This window comes from Polypterus senegalus, chromosome 14, assembly GCF_016835505.1.
Source record: "Polypterus senegalus isolate Bchr_013 chromosome 14, ASM1683550v1, whole genome shotgun sequence".
In the NCBI taxonomy this organism is placed as follows: Eukaryota; Metazoa; Chordata; class Cladistia; order Polypteriformes; family Polypteridae; genus Polypterus; species Polypterus senegalus.
In genome coordinates this window covers 51,539,378-51,561,589 of record NC_053167.1, presented here as the reverse complement: position 1 = coordinate 51,561,589, position 22,212 = coordinate 51,539,378, and the positions used below count along the sequence as shown (strand labels likewise).

Here is a 22,212-nt window from a genome sequence, read left to right as displayed (position 1 = left end):
CAGCTGAATCTGCAGTACTCTCCAAAAGTGTACTGACAGTCAAGTCAAAATAGCTATTTTCATTTCACACCAATGCAAATTGGAATCAGTCACTTTCCAAACTCTGGCCCCTATAGGCTACAACGTATTTCAGAACTTTATTTCTGGCTGAATGATTTTTGGCTGAAAGTACAAACCTTGTGATGAAGAAAATGAAAATTGCATTGACTAATAGTTTTGGTTTCTACACCACAGCAACTGTTCATAATAACTACTCTTTATACAGTGACTTTCACTGTAGTGATGGTAGTATTGTCAAGTGTGCAGAGTACAGTGAATTTCTTACTTGCATGTCCAACCAACATGCAGCCTATCATCACACTCCATCACAAAGATGAACAAGAATGTATTAAAATACATAACTTCATTGTACTTAAAGTAAAAGTCACTTACCAAAGAGCCTCTGTTCAGGGAGTAGATGCTGAGGTGGTGCACTACTACGACTACTTGGAGGTCCACATCTGACAGCTTGGACTGGTCTCATAACACAGGGGAACTATATAAGAAAGGGCAGATCAGGCTCTTCTACCTTAGGAGACTTCACCCCTTTAATATGGGAAGTGGCATCCTTCACATCTTCTATAACTTTGTGATGGCCAGTGAAATTTTCTACATGTTGGTGTGATGGCCAGTAACATCACTTCAGTAGAGGCGCACTGAATTAACAGGCGCAAGCTCAGTAATGGGATCAACTGTGGACCTGCTGGAGGAAGAATGAAGACAAAACTATTATGAACATTGTGGCACAGCCTGTCTCTGACACACTAACACTGACAACTTTCAGCCAAGGAAATTATACAGCAGAAGTGTGTCAAGAAACACTACTGGGGCTCCTTTATACCAACAGCAATATGCCTGCATAATGCCTCACTGGGACAGGGACAGCAAAGTCAGAAGGTTTCCTTCCTTTGTAGTTATTCTTGGGTATATGCGTTGTCACACGTGCACATGGGATGCAGTCTGAGGGCTTAGCTGAGGGTTAGCAACAGACTGAGGTTGATGAACAGCACTAATGCATTTTATCCCTTTTCCCCAGACCTTCAGAAGGGAAGATCACTTAAAAAAAACTCCACCCACTTCTGACTCCAGACCACGCCCCTCTACTGACCTCACCTCCCTTCCTATCCCACCTCTTCCTGCCAAGAAAGTATAAGAATGAACCCACTACTCATCAGATCAGTCTCATGTGACTTGGTCTTTTATGCTTACTCGTGGCCATATTGTGTTGGTAGTGACGACAATAGATCTGGTGAATTCCCCAAACCTTTATAATTGTTCTCTTCCCTTGTTTACAGTGTATATTTATCTATCTGTCTATTTATGTATTTAAAGAGCTTTGGTAAAAAGAAACATTTCCACCTGGAAATAAGTTCTTTCTACCTACCTACCTACCTGCTTGCCTGCCAGCAACCCAACCAACTGACCGAGTGATCAATGGACATATTCCCATCTCTTCTTACCATACCAGTTGTCTGTATGTACGGCAGTTTCATAGTTCTGTAAAGATTAGAAAAACATTCATGGGTTAACTTCTCCAACTGAAAGGAAAGAGACAAAAAACTAACAGATTTGGTTTTAGCAGTCAGAATTTGAAATGTGGGCTGTAAGGAGGCCCAGTGGTTTGGAGTGCTACCTCCCACCTCCGGACACTGATGTTTGAATCCCGGTTTGCATGCTGTCTTCATATCTCTGTGGATGTTTCTAAACATTTCCCACTCACGCCTTAAAAGTGTGATTGTTAGAGACAATATGAGTGTGTGTGGAAGTAATATTCTGCAGTAGAAAAAAATGTAGTTTCCCCTTGTGGCCGAATCAGTTCTCATCTAGACTGTTGCCCCATCCAGAGTGTTTCCACTTGATGCCACCTTAAATACTGTCGTCTCCAGACCCCACTATACTGAAATGGATTAAGCAAGTTTGAATATGGCTGAATGAGTGGAACAAAACACTCAATGGCTACCACACCACACCAGCCCAACACCAGTCTAAGTCATGACATTAGTGTCAGAATTGGATTTTTAATACTAATTTTTTCATAACTGTGAATCTGAATTGTGGGCTTTATCAAAAAGAGCGTGATTGGCATTGAGGCGAGGGTGTGCTGAAGTATTATGTGCATTTCCTTACTGTTTACTTTATAACATTCTGCGTAAAATAATGATTGATTGATTGAGTGAATGCTTTAATGTTGAACCAGGGTGGACATTTTGAGCAGGTGCTTGATGAGGTTTATAATTCCTTTTGTGCCATAATAAAATACTTTGGCACCAGTTACCAATATGTGATTTAACAAAAAGTCCCATTTGTTTCTCATTTATTGCAGGCCACAGCGACAATGTGAAATGCTTCTATTGTGATGGAGGGCTTCGCAACTGGGAAGAAGGAGATGATCCCTGGAGGGAGCATGCAAAGTGGTTTCCACGGTAAGCTGGCTAAGAGAGCTGATTTATATTATTGATCAGAAATGATTTATTTAAAAGAATAGATGCATGGAGTAAATGGATAGCTACATTGAATTTGATATTTAATTGAAAAGTGGAGGTGTTGGCTATATGTAGACATATGAGTGAGTGTGTTCAAGTATCCTTACATGCTCAGAAACTGCAGCATATGTTATATGGATGGATAGCAGAAAGCATCTGCAGTAGAGGGGGCTGGGGAAGGGGGGGTTCATATTATTAGACAACAGTGGTATGCGATAATTTAATTTTAAAATCACCACAAATCACTATGTTGTATATCGAAGCTTGAAATTTTAACTGCATCATCATAAAATAGACTTGCATAAATGTCTACCAATAAAAAACCGTAAACGTTAGTAATGCCGTCCTCCGTCTTTCTCGTTCTATCATACCCCATCAACAGTACCATGTACTAAAAATGGAAGTCATTCAGTTGTGTCCATGACTTATTTCTACTGCACTTGGTAAAAATATGCATGTATGCAGCAGTGTTGGGTTTTTCAAAATGTAAGGCTATGTTTTGATAAAAATGTAGTGTCATCATATAATTTCAGAGTTATTGTCACGTGTACACAGTGCAATGAAATTCCTATCTGCACGCTTGACTAACATGCATCACGCTGCTACTGTCCATGTCTAGCAGTCCGAATCTCACTCCACAGGTTGTATAAAAATGTAACATCACAAAAATATATTAGGGAACATTGAGTAGAACAGCAGTTTCCATTCACATACAGTTTTGTGAAACTGATGTTAAAATTCGATTCACATGCTATTTTACAATCATGGAACTTAAAAGAGGATTTTGGAGTTTTTGGTTTTTTTTTTTTTGAAGTTTTGCTTCTTAGGAGTTTAGCCACACCTTTTGGACCCTTACGTTTTTCAGAAAAGGGTCCAAGTGGAAAATTAATGGGGGGAACAGTGTCTTTTGAAAATTCAACATCGCTAAACACAATCCACGATTAAGGCAAAAGATATAATCCAACGAGGCAGTGAAATTATTATCCAGAGTAGTTGAGAAGATAACACAATAAGTGAAGTCTTAGCTGTAATCTCTGCTTTTGCAAGTTAGATTTAAATTTTGTGTACGCTAATAAAATTTCCCTCCAATCAACTATAGTGCCCAGCTGCATGATGGGAATTGTAGTCCTGGTATCGGCAAAGCACAAGGTTGCAGAGAAGATAAATAAATGGAGTTTGTGGTTAGTTATATATGCTAAACACCATTCTTCCTGGGTCAGTAGCCTGAATTTCACTGGTAATGAAACAGCATTGTTTTGTAATTTTTAATTTTTTAATAATGTGAAACTCAAATCACTGTATTGTCACTACTAATAGGCCAAAACTAGTCCATGAATGGCAATACGTTGCCAGAAGAACTAGTCTTTATTGACTAGTATCCTGAGCATCTCTGCTAATATAATTTTAAAATGTTGTTTTTGTTATTGGACTTTTAAAATTAAAAGCCTTTGATATTTTAGATTAATTATAATGAAGGCTGAAGGATGTTTTTTGGATGCATACAGCATACATGTGAGCAAAAATTAGTTTATAATTTATCTGTAAAGGCGAATTGAATGAGTCAATGCTCCTTTTTTGTTAGTAAGTCAAGCTTTCACAGGAACATGCAGTGCTATATTTTCTTGAAATGTCCACTTACTGCTGCCTGTTTAGGATTTGAAAAACTGAGTGTGTGATATTACATCAAATTACTTATTATAAAGATCTAAATCTTTCCTTTGTAGTTGTGAATTTCTTCTGCACGTAAGAGGAAGGGATTACGTCAGCAACATCCAGGACTCTTATTTTAATGCCACTGAATCATCCTTAAGCAATAACGTGAGTGGGCTTTTGAAAACCCAGTTGCATAAACAGATCTATTTTTTCCAGAAGTAAAATTTGCTGCCACATCTCTGCCTTCTCTGACTTGTCACTGTTTTCTTTTAGAACAGCTCAGAAGCAATAGCCACGGGGGAAATCACTTCAGGACAAGGTCAGTCTCAACGTGTCAATGAGTTCAGGGTCAGGCATCCTTTGTACTGAATAAAACGCTGGGTATGCACTGAAATGGATTACAGTGTAGCAAAACAAAGTTTTTTTTTTTTGTTGTTGCTCTTTCTTTATTTCTCGGAAAATGGCTGGGCACCCAGTCAACCTTGGCTGCCTTCTATTAGCTGAACTTGATAAGTGGGAAAAGAAAACTAAGCACTGGAATGCTGCACAAAGCACAAGTCCTCATACTTAACACGTCCTCTTAGAATCAACGAGATGGCAAGCAGAAGTGCCAGAATGCGGTTCTAGATTCCAAAGTAGTGAAATGTTGCTTTCTGCTTTGTCTGTAATTATTAATTCAGTTATATATGAAAATGGTTTGGGGCTTGCTGAGAGAAGAGAGGGGTCATTAGCCCCATTAGCATGCATTTCTGAACTGTAAAGGCAGTTAACCAATTCAGGCGTGGTCTTACTGAGGAGTCTTATAAATTACTCATCAAGACCATTTTGTCAGTATAAGTGTGTTTGAACTTCAGGCTGAGGTTTACAGGCACACATAAAAGTGTTTTTAAGGTAAAAGATGGTTTAAGTGTAAAGTAAGACACAAAGGAGCAATTTTGAATGGTACAGTACTGTAAATGTGTTCACACTAAAAAGGTCCAGATGCTGACAAAAGATGCCCATGTATATTGACAAAAGCGTTGTTACAGTACATCGTTTTAAAAACTGTGATGCTATAGCTACTTAATTTTAGTTATAACTTTTAACTGTGAACGTAAATACTTTTTGTGAGTTTTAGAACAGTTGCACAACGAAAGGATAAACTATTGTGAATTTCCCCTTGGGGATTAATAAAGTATCTATCTATCTATTTTAATTTATAATAAACTGCTTAGAATATACTGTTCTATTCCATTTCATAATCACACCCATTAAGTGTGAAAAAAGTAAGACATCAGTACTTTAAACTCAAAGCTTTGCTTCTAAAGATATGTCTGTATTCTTAAAGATGCATACTTTTAGTCTGAATTCTGTCCACCTCTTAACAAAAAGTCAAGTTTCTACTTAATTCTTTAGCAGAAATGGAAATTTAGCACAGTGTGTACCCTTGAAAAATATGCAAATTAAAGCAATATTAATACAAGGTGTGAAATTAAAATATATATATATTTATTTATTTATTTATTTACTGGGAGAGATACTCCCCCACACTTTGAAGTGGGACATTTTTCCAGACTTCATAAAACAGGCTACTCAGTTATGAATCATACTGTTCACTTATTGGGCTGACCCCAACTAAACCTACAAGATAAAAGTTTACTTTTGTGGAGATTTCCTTTTTTATCTTACCAGATCATCATTGTTATTCATTTCCTGTAATGTTCCTCTCGCTAGTGATGCGCCAGGAGGTTTTTAGGACAGGTACAGATTACCGAATTCGTTACCGGATAGGCCGATTGTGTGTGTGTTTTTTATCACTTTAAAAACTTTTTACACCAAGATCCTATATAACTAGATATGGAGAAGCCTTGTGTTCTATATTAACTTTGGTATTTTTATAATAAATCTTGTGGACGCAGCCCTGGCACAGGCAGGCAAACATGTTGTAAATCACCACCACACGTTTATTTACAACTATTTACAATAAAGTCAGGTGCACACACAAACCCCCCACACAGTCCTGGCCACACAATGCCTTCTTCTTCGGACTGCCTCCACCCGACTCCAGCCCCGAATGAAGGGAGACGGCCCCTTTTATTTCACCCCGGATGGGCTCCAGGTGTTTCCCGGCACTCCTCCCAGGACATGCCCCAGTGTGGCGGAAGTGCCGGCTGTTCTCCCGGAAGCTCTCCGGGTGTCCCTTCTCCTCTTCTCCCCTGCACTTCCTGGTGTGGCGGAAGTGCTGAGGTCCAGGGTCCCCAAGGCATTGGAGCGCCCCCTGGCGGTGACCACGGGTCCCTACAGGGTTGGGCTTCCAAGCCCCCTACCCGTGGCCCCCAAAGCAACCAGGATGGCGGCCACCACGTGATCCAGGGTGGGCATAGACCCTCTTCCGGTCCCTCAAGGCGTCCCGGCTGGGTCGTTGCCCCTGGCATCCCTGACAATCTATAGAACACAGATGTTATATGTATATTTTTGATTAACAAAATGAAATTCTGTAGGGTTATTGCTCAGTGATCTTATAATACACTACCGTGGCTGTTCATTTGTCTGTCCAGGATTTTAAATCACCTGTAGCTTGCAAACTGTTTGACCTATTGACTTGAAATTTGGTACACATATACTATGTGACGTCTACTATCCGCTTTCGGGGTGATGATTTTTATTACTCATTTTATTTTATTGTAGAATCAACTCTCAGCAGCGCGGCCTTGCAGCAGATGCGTATGGGCACCGTTCTCATTCCCTACCACCTTCATTAATCATTCTTGAGGCAGATTGAAGACTTAAGTGCCAGTTTAATTGAGAAATTAAAGAATATGTACTAAGTAATTACAACTCTGGTTGTAACATGACCAAGCTGTGCGCTGAGCTTACTCTTAAGGGTGCAACGTACAGTTGGCCATGTGAACAGTAATCTTGTCTCAAATCTCACAGCTTGGATTGCTGCTGTCATAATCGGTTTGAGTTTCATGGTTTGTTTCAATTACGACAGTATTTGCAGGATTTGTTGTGTTTAAGTGACATTTGGCATCTATCAAGCGTTGTAAGCACACAACCGGTTTCATCGATAAAATCACATCCAGCTTTTGAGAGTTTAAACATTCATAAACATCAATTCGGTACACTTGAAAACAACAACCGAACAATTCAGCGGCAGCCATCAACTCACATGCAGATCCATAGGTGAAGGGCTTAAGCATTTCACTCTTCTAGTGTTCCTGTGTAGTATAATTATCTCCTGTACCGTCATCAGTCCACACCTTGAACCTGTCCCAGTAATTCAATACATAAGACACAATGTTCCTCCGGATATCAAGAGTGAGCCTGATATGGCCGTGCAATATGATCATCTCAATAGACATGGTAATGGGGGTTGGAATGATAAAGGAAATGGGTACCTGAGCAATGTAAAGTAAGTGTAAAATACCTACACAATAACTATAATTGTAATAAATAAACAATAAAACAGCGCAGAAGCCGTGGATTAAATAAAAAGGCTGTAGTTATCAGTAGGGAGACGTGAATCCCTTGGCGAAGCATGGAAGGGAATGTAGAAACCGGAGCGACGGACGGTCTTATATAGGCAGGCAGCCAACAACATGGGAGGCATTGGGATGGGGGACCAAACGCCGCCTCACATAGTGACCGAGCTGCAGGCTATGGACGTATAAATGTACGTAAGTAGGATTCAGTTAGCGTTGGGAACCCGCGTACCAAATTTCTTGAAGATGGGCCCATAAGTAACAAAGACTGTTGAAAAGTTCAATATGGCGGCCGACAGTGGCATCATACCACCGAAATAAGTACGTACATTGGTTTCGGTTAGCTCAGGTAAGCCGCCTACCAAATTTCAAGAAGATGGGGCCATAAATAAGAAAGTTCAATATGGCGGATGTTGTTGACCGTTATGACCGTAAAGCGTAGAATTTCGAAATGAAACCTGCTTAACTGTTGTAAGTAAGCTGTAAGGAATGAGCCTGCGAAATTTCAGCCTTCTACCTACACGGGAAGTTTGAAAATTGGTGACGTTGGAAAGATCAATATGGCGGCCGACAGTGGCGTCATACCATCGAAATAAGTAAGTACAGCGGTTTCGGTTAGCGCAGGGAAGCCGCCTACCAAATTTCGTGAAGATGGGGCCATAAATAAGAAAGTTCAACATGGCGGACGTTGTCGACCGTTATCGACTGTTATGACCGTTACGTGTAGAATTTCGAAATGAAACCTGCTTAACTTTTGTAAGTAAGCTGTAAGGAATGAGCCTGCCAAATTTCAGCTTTCTACCTACATGGGAAGTTGGAGAATTAGTGATGAGTGTGTGAGTCAGTGTGTGAGTCAGTCAGTGAGGGCTTTGCCTTTTATTATTATAGATGCATACTTTTTTTAACTAATAAAATGTGTACAGAAAATATTTGTCCATAATACATATGGCATAAAAGAAAATAAAATGCTTGTCATAGTTGCAAGCTGTCATATTGTTTTATTTCTTCCATAATGTACTTATCAGAAATATATCTTAATGTTGAAAACTTGGCACATTTAACATCACATTTTAAAAAGTGCTATTAAGCTAAGAAGCTTATTGTTTGTTAAGCTGCAATTTCAAATTCTTCTACATCATTTTTTCAAATTGAAAATGTGAGCTGCTATACTCAACACAAGCTCGCTTGCTCGCCATTCAAACTCAGGCAAGAAGTGTTTGTTTTAAAGGACAAAATAAAAAGGTCTGAATTCCTTAAAGTGGCTTTTCTTGTCGTTTGTCTAATTGGACAGGCTGACTCTTCAGATTCCTTTTTCTCTGTTTATTACTCCACTTTCTTTAATGTAAAGGCTGTTATACCAATCTTCTGTCTACGGTAAAGTCTGCCTTACTGCTTTCTGTTTACAGGAAATTTGAAGCATAAAACAAACGTACAGTAGCTCAACTACTGTAATACCACACGTAAAGGAGCACTGCAACAAAATGACCGTACAGATTAGGGGCTGAAACAATAATTTTTTTTAGTGTTTGGCCAATTCACCGATCGAGTCTTTTGTAGTGAAAATCAAATATTTAGATCATCAGCTGATCACTAGTTACTAGTATCACTACCTCTTACCCTTAAAATGTAGCTGTGATCCAACCAAAACGCCAGTTAGGAGAGTTGATAATATTTCCTACAGTAGTTATACAATGACTTGGGAGAAGGGTTAGAGGGAAAGATTGTTTCTAAACTATTCTTATGTCTTATTTTGTTCCTAGTTTACATAGTAAAAATGTTGTTATGGATCCCAGCTTTAATGAATTTACAAGTTTTGCCATCTCTGACCACAGTGTAACTATTTCTGGCAGGTATTTGGGTATCCATGTCTATTTGTGTCTTTGACATAACCTAATCACAATGAAATCTGGTGCCTTTAATGAAAGTTCTGAAATGCTAGAACCTTCCTTGCTTTTGAACACAAACAGATCCTAGGAACTTGTGGTTTACTGAACTTGACTTCTGGTTTTTTTTTTTTTTTCTTTCCTAAAGCGATCAAAAAAAATGTTTCATATAATTATTTTTGAATATTCAGAGGTCTACAGATTTTCATTGTTTCCAACATTTTCAGTTCTGTTGTAGTTTTATGTTTACCTCAAATTAAGTTCTTTGTCGTCTATGGCACTGCAGTCTTGTTTTTGGAATCTTGGGTTGCAGTGCTGTTAATAGCACTGTTTCAAACTTAATTGATATGGCATAATAAAACACAAAAAATGTTAATGTTTGTTTGAAACCTGCTTTAAATCTTTAAACATTTTTGACAAATTAAAGAAATCATCAACTACAGTCGATTCCTGTTAATCGGACCACATCGGGACGCAATCATTTTGGTCCTAATAACCGGCTGGTTCGATTACACGAACATGCCCTATACATGTGCAACCAAGACGGGACATGCTATAAGTAACATATTAAAATGTCAATATGACTTTTATTGTGCTGCACATGCGTATGGCGAACGTACAAACGAAGAACTACGTACAGGTACATGTACGGTTGCTTACAACTTCATCCATCCATCCATTTTCTAACCCGCTGAATCCGAACACAGGGTCACGGTGGTCTGAAAAAGAAATCTACAAATTCTTCGAAACGATTTACATGACACTCAGCATGCAAAGCACAATAAAAAAGGTTACATTACCAAATTACAGTCAACGTTTGAAGAACTTGTCTAGTGTGATCTGACGCATTCTGTTGACGCACTGCATTTGAACAAAATCACCACAAACATTTAATGCATCAGTGGGACTGCCTTCATTTTCCCTCCTGCATGAAATAGCAGTGCAAAGTTTCAATGCATTTCCTGGCATCCTGTGTTGTCACTTGCACTAACTCATTAGGGTCATCATCATCACTTTCCTGGTCTTCCGCTTTACGCTTACATCCGCTTTCTGCAGGCAACTTGTGGCTTCTCTTTCTTATTCTCTGTCACGTTCTTTGGTCTGATTAAACGGAATTTTGGTCCAAATAAGCGAACAATATTAGGCTTATGTAATATGATCTGTTTCGGTTCTTTAGGATTCGGTCCGAATAAGCGGCTGGTCCGATTAACCGGTGGTCCAATTAACCGGAATCGTCTATAGTCAGGGAGAATGCATGACACGTCCATTCAGAGAAATGATATCCATCTTCAGGCTCTTGCACTTAGCAATTATTTATATTTTGTTAGCTTTTGAAAAGTAACTGATGTTGGTTTGACCCATGCGACATGGATGTTTTTCTAACAAGAGTGAGCAAAGTAAGGAGAAAGTTGTGTGACGTGGGCCAGATATAATTCCTAAAAGTAGGACCAAGTTGACATCATTCTCTGAAAGTCCATGTTCTTTGGGACTTTTACCATTCTAGGACTAATGAGATTTTCATGTCTCACAAAGACGATATCACTAACTTCTGTATATTGATACTGATACAGTGTGGAGTTGTGCTTCTGTGCCCAATTTGCCTGTGGCAAGTCCACATGTGATGAGTAGGAGCCACCCAGGTATAGTGGTTGCCATGCAGTTGGGTTTGTTCAGCACTTACAACAACAACATTTATTTATATAGCACATTTTCATACAAAAAGTAGCTCAAAGTGCTTTAAATAATAATGAATAGAGAAATAGAAGACACAATAAAAGATAAACATAAGTCAACATTAATTAACATAGAATAAGAGTAAGGTCCAATGGTCAGGGTGGACAGAAAAAACAAAAAAAAGCTCCAGACGGCTGGAGAAAAAAAATAAAATCTGCAGGGGTTCCAGACCATGAGACCGCCCAGTCCCCTCTGGGCAATCTACCCAACATAAATCAAACAGTCCTCTTTGTATTTAGGGTTCTCACGGAAGGACTTGATGATGATGGTCACGTAGACTTCTGCCATTGTTGGAGCATCATGATGCTTTGAGTAGGTGGTGGTGGCGCAGGCCGCCACCACAAAGAAACCGGAAAAAGAAACAGAAGAGAGAGTTGGGGTCAGTACGGATTTTAGAGTCACCATGAATAGTTATTATGATGAATTGAACATACAGAGTATCAGTATTAAGTTAAAGTGAAGTTATGAGAAGGCCATGTTAAAGTAATGTGTTTTCAGCAGTGTTTTAAAGTGCTCTACTGTATTAGCCTGGTGAATTCCTATTGGCAGGCTATTCCAGATTTTAGGTGCATAACAACAGAAGGCCGCCTCACCACTTCTTTTAAGTTTTGTTCTTGAAATTATAAGGAGACACTCATTTGAGGATCTAAGGTTACGATTTGGAATATAAGGTGTCAGACATTCCGATATATAAGATGGAGCGAGATTATTTAAGGCTTTATAAACCATAAGCAGTATTTTAAAGTCAATCCTGAATGACACAGGTAACCAGTGTAGTGACATCAAAACTGGAGAGATGTGCTCGGATTTTCTTTTCCTAGTTAGGATTCTAGCAGCTGCATTCTGCACTCGTTGCAAGTGATTTATGTCTTTTTTGGGTAGTCCTGAGAGGAGTGCGTTACAGTAATCTAGGCGACTGAAAGCAAACGCGTGAACTAATTTCTCAGCTTCTTTCAGTGATATAAGAGGTCTAACTTTAGCTATGTGAAAAAATGCTGTCCTAGTGGTCTGATTAATATGTGATTTAAAATTCAGATTACAGTCAACAATCACCCCTAAGCTTTTTACCTCCGTCTTGACTTTTAATCCTAATGTATCCAGTTTATTTCTAATAGCCTCATTGTATCCATAATTGCCGATCACTAAGATTTCAGTTTTCTCTTTATTTAACTTGAGAAAGTAACTATTCATCCATTCTGAGATACAAGTCAGACATTGTGTTAGTGAATCAAGAGAATCGGGGTCATCAGGTGCTATTGATAAGTACAGCTGTGTGTCATCAGCATAGCTGTGGTAACTCATGTTGTAACCTGAGATAATCTGACCTAACGGAAGCATGTAGATTGAGAAGAGCAGCGGACCCAGGATAGAGCCTTGTGGAACACCATATCGGATATCCTGTGTCTTCGAGTTGTAATTACTACAACTAACAAAGAATTTTCTCCCTGTCAGGTAGGATTCAAACCAATTTAAGACACTGTCAGAGAGGCCCACCCATTGACTAAGGTGATTTCTAAGAATATTGTGATCAATGGTGTCAAATGCGGCACTCAAATCGAGGAGGATGAGAACAGATAAATGGCCTCTGTCTGCATTTACCTGCAAGTCATTTACTACTTTAATGAGTGCAGTTTCTGTGCTGTGATTTGTTCTAAACACTTGTCTGTTTTGTTGTGTCACCATCAAACCCTCTCAACCTCCTCCTCAGGACGGCATCGGTTTCTACATTACACCAAATATGGAAATGTATCTGCTATTTTTTAAATGCTGAAAATGTGACAAAACTGCTAGTGCCTCAACAGTTCAGTTCTGAGTGGAAGATATTATTATATTTAAACTTGCCTCAAATTAATTGCATTTACATCCTAGGGAGAAAACTGCATATATTTTTTGATGGTCTGTGAATCATAATTAACAGTTTTAAATTGTCACTGAAACAGTAATATATTTTAATCATTAGAGCCCTTTGATCAGTTGTTCCAAATGCATCTCGGTGGTTTTCCTCAATCTGTTCCTTGTAGCTGTCTTCTCTCTTTAGCAATGATTTCATAGGTGACAAAGGCAAATGACTAATTAATTTAGAAGAAATGACAAGGTGGGAAAACAAACAGTGTATTGCTTCTCTTTGCAAAAATTTGTACTTAAAACAGATAGTCAAAAGGTGAAGATATCACAGACCAAAATAACACATTAAACAAATTACAATAAATTACCACACTGAGTAAAAACAACGAAAACACTAATATTGGCTGCCTGACTGACTACTATTGCTTTCACTATACTTATTATTAGCATCTTTACTTACAGACATGGAAAAATTTGTTGGTATCATTACAGCTCATCGAAAAAGTGCTTAAATAAAAAGCTCTTGTCCCATGAATACCTGCAACCCACTGATATGTCATTGAGTAAAGCAAGTATGAAAAGAGATAAAGTATTACTTATTCACAGTGATATTCTAAAATAGCTTGGACACATTTGCCGGTACCTCTAGAAAAGATCATAAATAATTGAATCAGAGAGATTTTTTTCAAACTGTTTGCTTTAATTCGTATCACACGTGTCTTCAACTGTGTTATCAGTCATTTAAGTGGAGAAAAGTAGTCACTCTGCTGTTTGGTGTCATCGTGTGTCCCACACTGAACATGGACCACAGAAAGCAAAGGAGAGAGTTGTCTGATTAGATCAGAAAGAAAAATGATAGACAATCATGCTAAAGGCAAAGGCTGTAAGACCATCTCCAAGCAGCTTTATATTCCTGTGAAAACAGCTGCAAATATTAAGAGGTTTAAGGGTCCATGGGACTGCAGCCAACCTCCATGGACACAGCCACAAGAGGAAAATTGACACCAGAATGGGCAGAAAGATAGTGAGAATGGTAGACAAAAATCCAAGGACAACTTCCAAAGAGATACAAGCTGAACTCCAAGGCCAACAGTGTCTGATCATAAAGAATAGCTGTTGAAAGAAAAACATAAAAAGCCACACTGGAATTTTCTAAAATAGATACTGACAAGCCACATTGCTTCTGGGAGAATGTCCTTTGGACAGATGATGCAAAACTGGAGTTTTCTGGCAAGTCGAATCAGCTCTATGTCCATAGAGGAAAAAAATGAAGCTTTCAAAGAAGAGATCTTCATACCTACTGTGAAACCTGGAGGAGGCTCAGTTGTGTTTTGGGGTTGCTGTGATTCGTCTGGTATGAGGTGCCTTGAGTCTACGTGGGGAACAATAAAATCTCAAGACTAACAAGGCATCCTGGAGCGAGATGCACTGTTCAGTGTCACAGAGATCTGTCTCAGGCACAGGTCATGGATTCAACAGGATAATGACCCAGAACACCCTAGAATGGCTAAGAGCAGAACATTGGACTATTCTGAAGTGTCATTTTATGAGCCCTGATTTGAATCCATTGGAACTTCTATGGAAAGCACCGAAACGTGCAGTCTGGAGAGGATACCCTTCAAACATGACACAGCTAGGGCGGTTTGCTTAGGAAGAGGGGGCCAAACTACCTGATGACAAGAGCAGAGGGCTCACTGAGATCTACAGGAATCACTTGCTTGTGGGGATTGCCTCTAAAGGTTGTGCAACAAAATATTAGGGTTAAGGGTTCCATCATCTTTGTCTATGCCATTTTCGTTTGTGTTATTAATTGAAGCATTCTTTTAAACCAAAATGCTAAAGCAAAGTCTGAGTTTTGTTAAACATGGAATAAGCAGTGATGGGTGCCCATTGCTTTTGTCAGTTTCAAGTTATTTCAGAGGCAATTGTAGGGTTTTTCTTTTTTCATGGAGGGCTCCCAATAAAGTTGTCCACATCTGTGTTTACTCTACTCAAGCATGAATACAGAAAGCTACCCACAGTGCTGTTTGAAAGGATCTGAAATAGGAAACTGACAGCTTTTGAACAAGTGAATATCTGATCATGGTGGAAAGAAAAATTAAAAAGGATAAGATGAGAATCATTAGACCCCTAGACCACGTGGGGGTGACCACCCTGGTTCCTTTGGGTGCCACGGGTACAGAGCTTTGAAGCTCTACCCTGTAGGGGCCCGTGGTCACCACCAGGGGGCGCCCCTGTGCCTAGAGAGCCCTGGACCCCAGCACTTCCGCCACACCTAAAATTGCTGGGGGGGAAGAGGATCGGGGACACCTGGAGTGCTTCCGGGTACACAGCTGGTGCTTCTGCCACACAGGGGCGTGTCGGCGGAAGGTCACTGGAGGACACCTGGAGCACATCCTGGCGTATATAAAAGTGGCCGCCTCCCTTCAGACAATGGCTGGAGTTGGGAGAGTAGAGAAGACAAGGTCTTAGAAGGAGGCAAAGAGGCGGCCTGAAGAAGGAGAGAAGGCACTGTGTAGTGGCCAGGACTTTTGTGGGGTTGCTGCACTGTAAATATGGATTGTGTAAACAAATGTGTGTTGGGTGACTTTAACGTGTCCGCCTGTCTGTGTCCGGGCCGGCTTCCACAGGATATAGATAAGCCCAAAAACATTGGCCGATGTATGGAATCTGGAAAGCATTGGGCAGGAATGAAAATCATGAGAAAGACAAGTGTAAACTCAGACCACAAAAGACACAGCAACTGGATTCGAAACACGAGCCTCATGTGATAGCAAAAGATGTTTAAATGAGGAGACTAATACAGTTAAGCCTCGGAACAATAAATGGGTTTACCATCTCCAAGCTAACAGAGGTACTGCTAGCAACAATGGCCATGGTCCAGAATGAGATTATACTTGAATGAAAAAAAGAACACCTATTTCTATTCCAGAAGAGATATTGATCAGTCTTGAAGACTCAGAGAACATTTCTATAATTTATAAAAAAAAAAATTTATTGTCCCTTCCTTTTAAATATCTCAGAGTTCTTTAATACGATTAATAAATCGTTCTTTAAGCAATTAGATTCAACAATAACCTCATTTATTTGGAATTCTAAACATCCACGCATCAAAAGAGCGACCCTACAAAGACAAAAGGCAGAAGGCGGCATGGCTCTACCTAACTTCCAGTTTTATTACTGGGCGGCAAATATACAGTCGATAAGAACCTGGACACAAATAGAAGAACATACACAGGCATGGACCGCAATAGAAGTAAAATCCTGCAGTACTGCTTTGTATTCCATGCTCTGCGCTCCAATAAACACACGTTATCGGCAATACACTAATAACCCAATTGTGCTCCACTCACTTAGAATCTGGAACCAATGTAGAAAGCATTTTAAGACGGAGAAGCTTCTTTCTGTGGCACCCCTGCAAAAGAACCACCTCTTTCAACCCTCACAAACATATGCAGTTTTTAATATCTGGAAAAAATTTGGAATTAACTTGCTTAGAGACCTTTATATAGACAACGTCTTTGCATCCTATGAACAATTACGTTCCAAATTTAACATTCCAGCTACAAATTTCTTTCACTATCTTCAAATCAGGAACTTTGTTAAACAGAACCTTCCAGATTTTCCTCATCTTGCACCCTCATCCACGCTGGAAAAATTATTGCTCAATTTCAAGGAGTTAGACTCCATCTCTACAATATATAAAATCCTTTTACAATCCCTTCCTTTCAAAGATCCAAGAGGACACTGGGAAAATGACCTCTTAATTAATATATCAGAAAAGGAGTGGAAAGTAGCAATGCAGAGAATTCACTCAAGCTCCATATGCTCAAAGCATACAATTATACAACTCAAAATTATATATCGAGCACATCTGTCTCGACTAAAACTCTCCAAAATGTTTCCAGGGCATGATCCAACCTGCGAACGTTGCAACCAAGCCCAGGCCTCACTAGGTCACATGTTCTGGGCCTGCTCCAAATTAACATTATTCTGGACAAAAATTTTAATTACCTCTCAGACAGTCTTGGACTCACAATCCCTCCTAACCCATTAACAGCTGTGTTTGGGGTTCTTCCAGAGGGTCTTAAAGTGGAGAAAGACAAACAAACTGTGATTGCATTCACTACACTGTTGGCACGCAGACTTATTCTGATAAACTGGAAGAACCCAAACTCTCCTCTTTTAAGTCAGTGGGAAACTGATGTGTTATATTATTTAAAATTGGAAAAAATCAAATACTCAGTTAGAGGATCTGTGCAGACTTTTTCAAAACATGGCAGGATCTAATCAGTAATATTTTGAAATGATTTTATAAAGCACAGAGAATTTGTTGATTTAGGTATTTTTAAAAGCCTTAAATTTTACACGTTTGGCTTGCTCTCTCTCTCAAGGGTGGGGATCGATCTGTTCTTAGCATAATTCTTTTTTTTTTTTTTTTGTAAAACTTGATTGCTATGTATTGATTGTAATAAAATTAATAAATAAATAAATAAATAAAAAAAATTAAAAAAAAATATCTGAGTTCAGCGGGAAAAAGATCTCTTACTCAACATCAGAGAAAAGGAGTTGAAGGCAGCCACACACGGAATTCACTCGAGCTCCTTATGTGCAAAGCATACAATTATTCAGCTGAAAACCTTAAATTGAGCACATCAGCCCAAAATGTTTCCAGGTACAAGAGCCAACCTGCAAACGTTTCAATCGTGCTCCAGCTTCACTACATCAAATTAACATCATTCTGGACAAAATTTTGTAAATGCCTTTCAGACAGCCTTGGTGTCCCGATCCCTCCTAATCCATTAACAGATGTGTTTTGTCGACTCCCAGATGGACTAAAAGTGGAGAAGGACAAACAAACTGTAATTGCCTTTACTTCACTATTAGCACGTAGACTTATCTTTCTTAACTGGAAGAATCCTAACCCACCTCTGTTACGTCCGTGCTTAACCGATGATGTATTTGAAATTGGAAAAAGTCAAATTCTCACTTAGAGGATCTGTACAAAACTTTTTAAAACCTGGCAGGATCTAATCAATAACATTTTAGAATAAACATTTATATTGGGGAGAAAGACATCTTCTCTCTTTACTACACTCAGTTGTTTTACTCTGACTGTTGGCCTTCGTCGCTTTCTCATGGGTGGCGGTTGAATTGAATTTAGTTTTGTTAAGTTTGACCTGATTGTGTGGAATGTTATACAGTATGCTTTTAACAAATTCAATAAGATATCAAAAAAAAAAAAGAAAGAAGAACAGAGACCTGTAGAATTATTCCATTTTAGGCGAGGTCAGGTATTGACTGGTACAAATAATTCTATTTTAATGTGTTTTCTACTGGCAAATGGTAATCAGAGGAGCAATTATGGCATTGAGGCAACTTCAGAAAGTTGCTCTTTTACATAAGTGCCCTTTTCCCAATTTAGTTCAGTTCAATTCTCTTCCATTCACACATTCAAAGAGTTGAAATATCTGGAAAATTGAATGGTGGTTGTTGAAGTACAGTTTCCAGATATACCTTGGGGTCAGAGATCTGAAATTCAGGGACATAAGCAAATGAAGAAGGAAAAATAGTGAGAGCCGTATTTGACAGGGGTCCTCACCTCAGTTTGAGTATATGCCGAGGTGCAGTCTATGTAGAGTTTGCATGTTCTTTCTTAGCTGACTGAAGTATCTACATTTTTGGGCAGTGTGTATCTGTTTTTTGATCACTACTTTATTCATCAGTTGTTTTTAATATGGGACTAAAAAGTTTAAAGGCAGGATGAAAATATTTACGGACGAGAAGTGTTTTCCCCTCCCCTTCCTGATATTTTGTCATGTTTGAAGTGTACCTGGGACACACAATGGCACCGTTGTCAGGGCTGCTGTTTGAAAGCTCCAGGTATTATGCTGTGGCTACAGTTTTATCCCTGGCTCAAATGTCTTTTGTTTTATCTTATCACCTTTTGTGTATTCTTTTGTAATTTATTTTTCAAAAAGTGTTTTTGTTTTTTCATATTTGGTTGCATTCGACGACAAATGTAAAAAGTGGCTAGATAAAATGGCTAAATGGGAAAATACTGGACCAGGAGAAGAACATAGTCAAAAATGTGTAACCAGGTGTTGAATACTGGGAAGAGAAAAGGACGTTTAACCAAAATACTGTCAAAAATACACAAAAATCAAAGAAAAAAAGCAAAGAGAATGAATACAAGTCGAAAGACGTTTTATTCAGTATCTGGTATGGCGCAGGTTGGGTGGCAGTTCTCTCCTCCAATGCTGCCTCATGACAGCGAACTGTGTTTAGGCAACAACCAGGATTACGTGGGGCCATATTTTCAACAATTATTAGCTACTTATTTTCTGTAAACTTGCCCTAACAAAAAGGAAGAAAAAAGACAACGTTGAGAGTGCACACAGTGTCCTCACGTCTTTAAGATATTCTGTAAAGAACTGCTGCTTGGAAAAAAGTACTCAGTTCAAATGTAGTCTTCCTTCCTGACAGAAAAAAATGCAGGATGACCAAACTGAAATACATTTACATTTATTTTTGTGAGTGCGTATCTACATTCATATATCGTACATTAAAATGGCACACCCTAATCTATACATTTGAATGCTTTTAAAGTGTATCTGATCTCACTGATTTAGAGCACTTTACCTACTTGGTCCTTAGTTGTTGAACTTTTTTTATTCTTGGATCACACAGAAATGGAAATGAGTTGACGTTTTTATCCTCAGTAACGAGTGTTTTAAAATTAGATGGTGGGTTTTATTCTGTTTTGTCTACGTTAAGCAACCTCTGAAGAAATACCCCTAATAACGAGCAGTTATGTCATGACTCCAGAACTCAAAATGGCGACACCCACAAGAAAACAAAATAGTGATATTGTGAGATGAAAGAAAAACTGACAACAAAACTATATTCTTTGTGATTTAAAAAAAAACCCTAAAAACCACTAACAGAAATAGAGAGAAAAACATATTTAAAGAGAAATAAACTATTAAAGTGTCTTGTATCTTACCGAATTGTTTTTTAATGAGTATTTTGTGTGTCGATTTTTATGTATTCTTTAAATGATTTGAGTTGGTTTATTCTCCTCATCGTTTATGCCGTCTTTATGTAGAGCATAAAATCTAGTTTATACTTGACACGTGTACGCTGGGCATGAGGGCCACACAGCAAAAATTACATCAGATTTGGACGTCTTGTGTTGTGCACAGAAGCTTATCTGGATGCACTGGCATCTTGTCCTTGTGCACTGTGGTGGCTGGAATAGGTTCTAGCTTCTAGCTTAGGTTCTGCGACCAATCTCAGGACAAAGCAGTTTAGAAAACGAAATGAAATTAAATGAAATACCAGAAATTGTTAAACCCACCTCACAGGTTGGTGATTATAATGTTCAGATCTTTAAGCTGTAACCCCAATGAATTTCATGAAGCTGGTAATCTCCATGTCTTTCTCAAAGTTGTTTGGTGATATGTTTTCTTTACTTTTTCTATTAAAATTCAAGTCCATTGAAGCCTTCTATTTTACTTATTAAATTATAAATGATATATTTTACGATTACATTCAATTTTGTTATCTTTGAGAATACCGGGCGGAGTGGTGGCTCTGAGGCTAAGAATCTACGCTGGTATCCCGAAGGTTGCCGGTTCGAATCCCCATCACTGCCAGAAGAGATCCTACTTTGCTGGGCTCTTGAGCAAAGGCCCTTAACCTTCAATTGCTTCAGGGGCACTGTACAATGGCTGACCCTGCGCTCTGACCCCAAGGGGTATGCGAAAACTAACAAATTCCTAATACAAGAAATTGTATAAGGCGAAATAAAGAACAAAACAAAAAACTCAAAATGCATCTGCTGATTGAAAATCTTTTGCCAACACCAATATCAAAGAGTTGGTCGATGCATTTTAATCTGAAAGTGGGATTTCTTAGCTCCTTTTCAGCTGTATTTTTGGGGGATGATATGTATGCTTTATCACTGTACTAAAGACTAAATGGCTGTCTGTAGAACAAACTCCATGATTGACCTGTGTGGGGGCATGCTCTGTGTCTTCGTAAGATCAGGCCCATGTCACCATGCAGCTTTCTGCATTTTCTGATCATTCTTGTTGCCAGTATATCTGTCTTCCATGATCCACATTTATAAATAACAAAACCAGTTATCAATTCTAAAACAAGCAAAAGTAGACATCAGGCACGAGAGACTGAAGATGCCCAGGGCATAGCTGTGTCGGCACGTTAGGATTTCCCACTGCTGCTCCCACTGCTCCCACTCTTTCATTGATCAAAACTGTTAGACCATCTCCAATAATGTTTATTGCAAATACTGTAGGGATTTGTATTCCTAAGTACTTTAATTTGAAACTTTTTCTCAAAAATGAACTTCAAGTGCCGTTGTATTTGCAGTAAGTGATATGCTTCAGGTGAGATCTTTAAACTTTTCATCTACTGAAACTTTACACTTAATTTTTTTCAAGTATAAAGTAAACATATTCCTGCCACCCACAAACAATTGGTAACATTAGTTTGGAAATTGCAAAAATCCATCCATTACTAATTGACTACATTTTAAACAAGACCTTAATAAACACTTATTTGGGTCTTCAGAAGACTTACAAAGCATCAGTAAAGTGTTTATTTACCTCCACAATGTGTCCTGCTCACAAAATGTCACTTTGGAGTGGTCTGAGGTGGTCGCATTTCACTTAATATTATACAGTATATTTATTATAAAACCTATGAATCCTTCACATTAACAAGTCATTTTACCATCCTGTCAAAATGCCACACTGCTCAGAGATGAATAACCTACATACTGATGTTTTAGAAGTGTTATGAAGACCAAAAGAAGCCTTTGTTAAGTTCTTGTCATGTAATACTAAATGAGTAATAGATGCGTTTTTACAGTACCTAAAGTGCTACCATTTTTTATTGCATTTCGCAAAGAGTATTGCGTTATTTTGCAATGATATTGCCAGCTACTTCATTGTGCAAGTGAGTCATATAGTTACGGAAAGATTAATGACGCACATAGCGTGCAACCAAGTGACAAAGACGGAATAAAAGTTATAGGTATGCTTTTAGTTTTAATAAGGTTATAATTTAGCAGAGAGCAAATGTAGC

General features: G+C 38.7%; 1 protein-coding gene across 3 annotated transcripts in view; it reads left to right on the top strand.

The window, feature by feature from the left end:
- Positions 1–22,212, top strand: part of birc7 (baculoviral IAP repeat containing 7) — a 60,487-nt gene that overhangs the window by 21,587 nt on the left and 16,688 nt on the right. For all 3 annotated transcript variants that reach the window (XM_039735575.1, XM_039735574.1, XM_039735573.1), the window contains exons 2-4: positions 2,363–2,462; positions 4,247–4,340; positions 4,449–4,494. In XM_039735575.1, the coding sequence (XP_039591509.1) occupies positions 2,363–2,462; positions 4,247–4,340; positions 4,449–4,494 (240 nt within the window). The remainder of the gene's footprint in view (positions 1–2,362; positions 2,463–4,246; positions 4,341–4,448; positions 4,495–22,212) is intronic.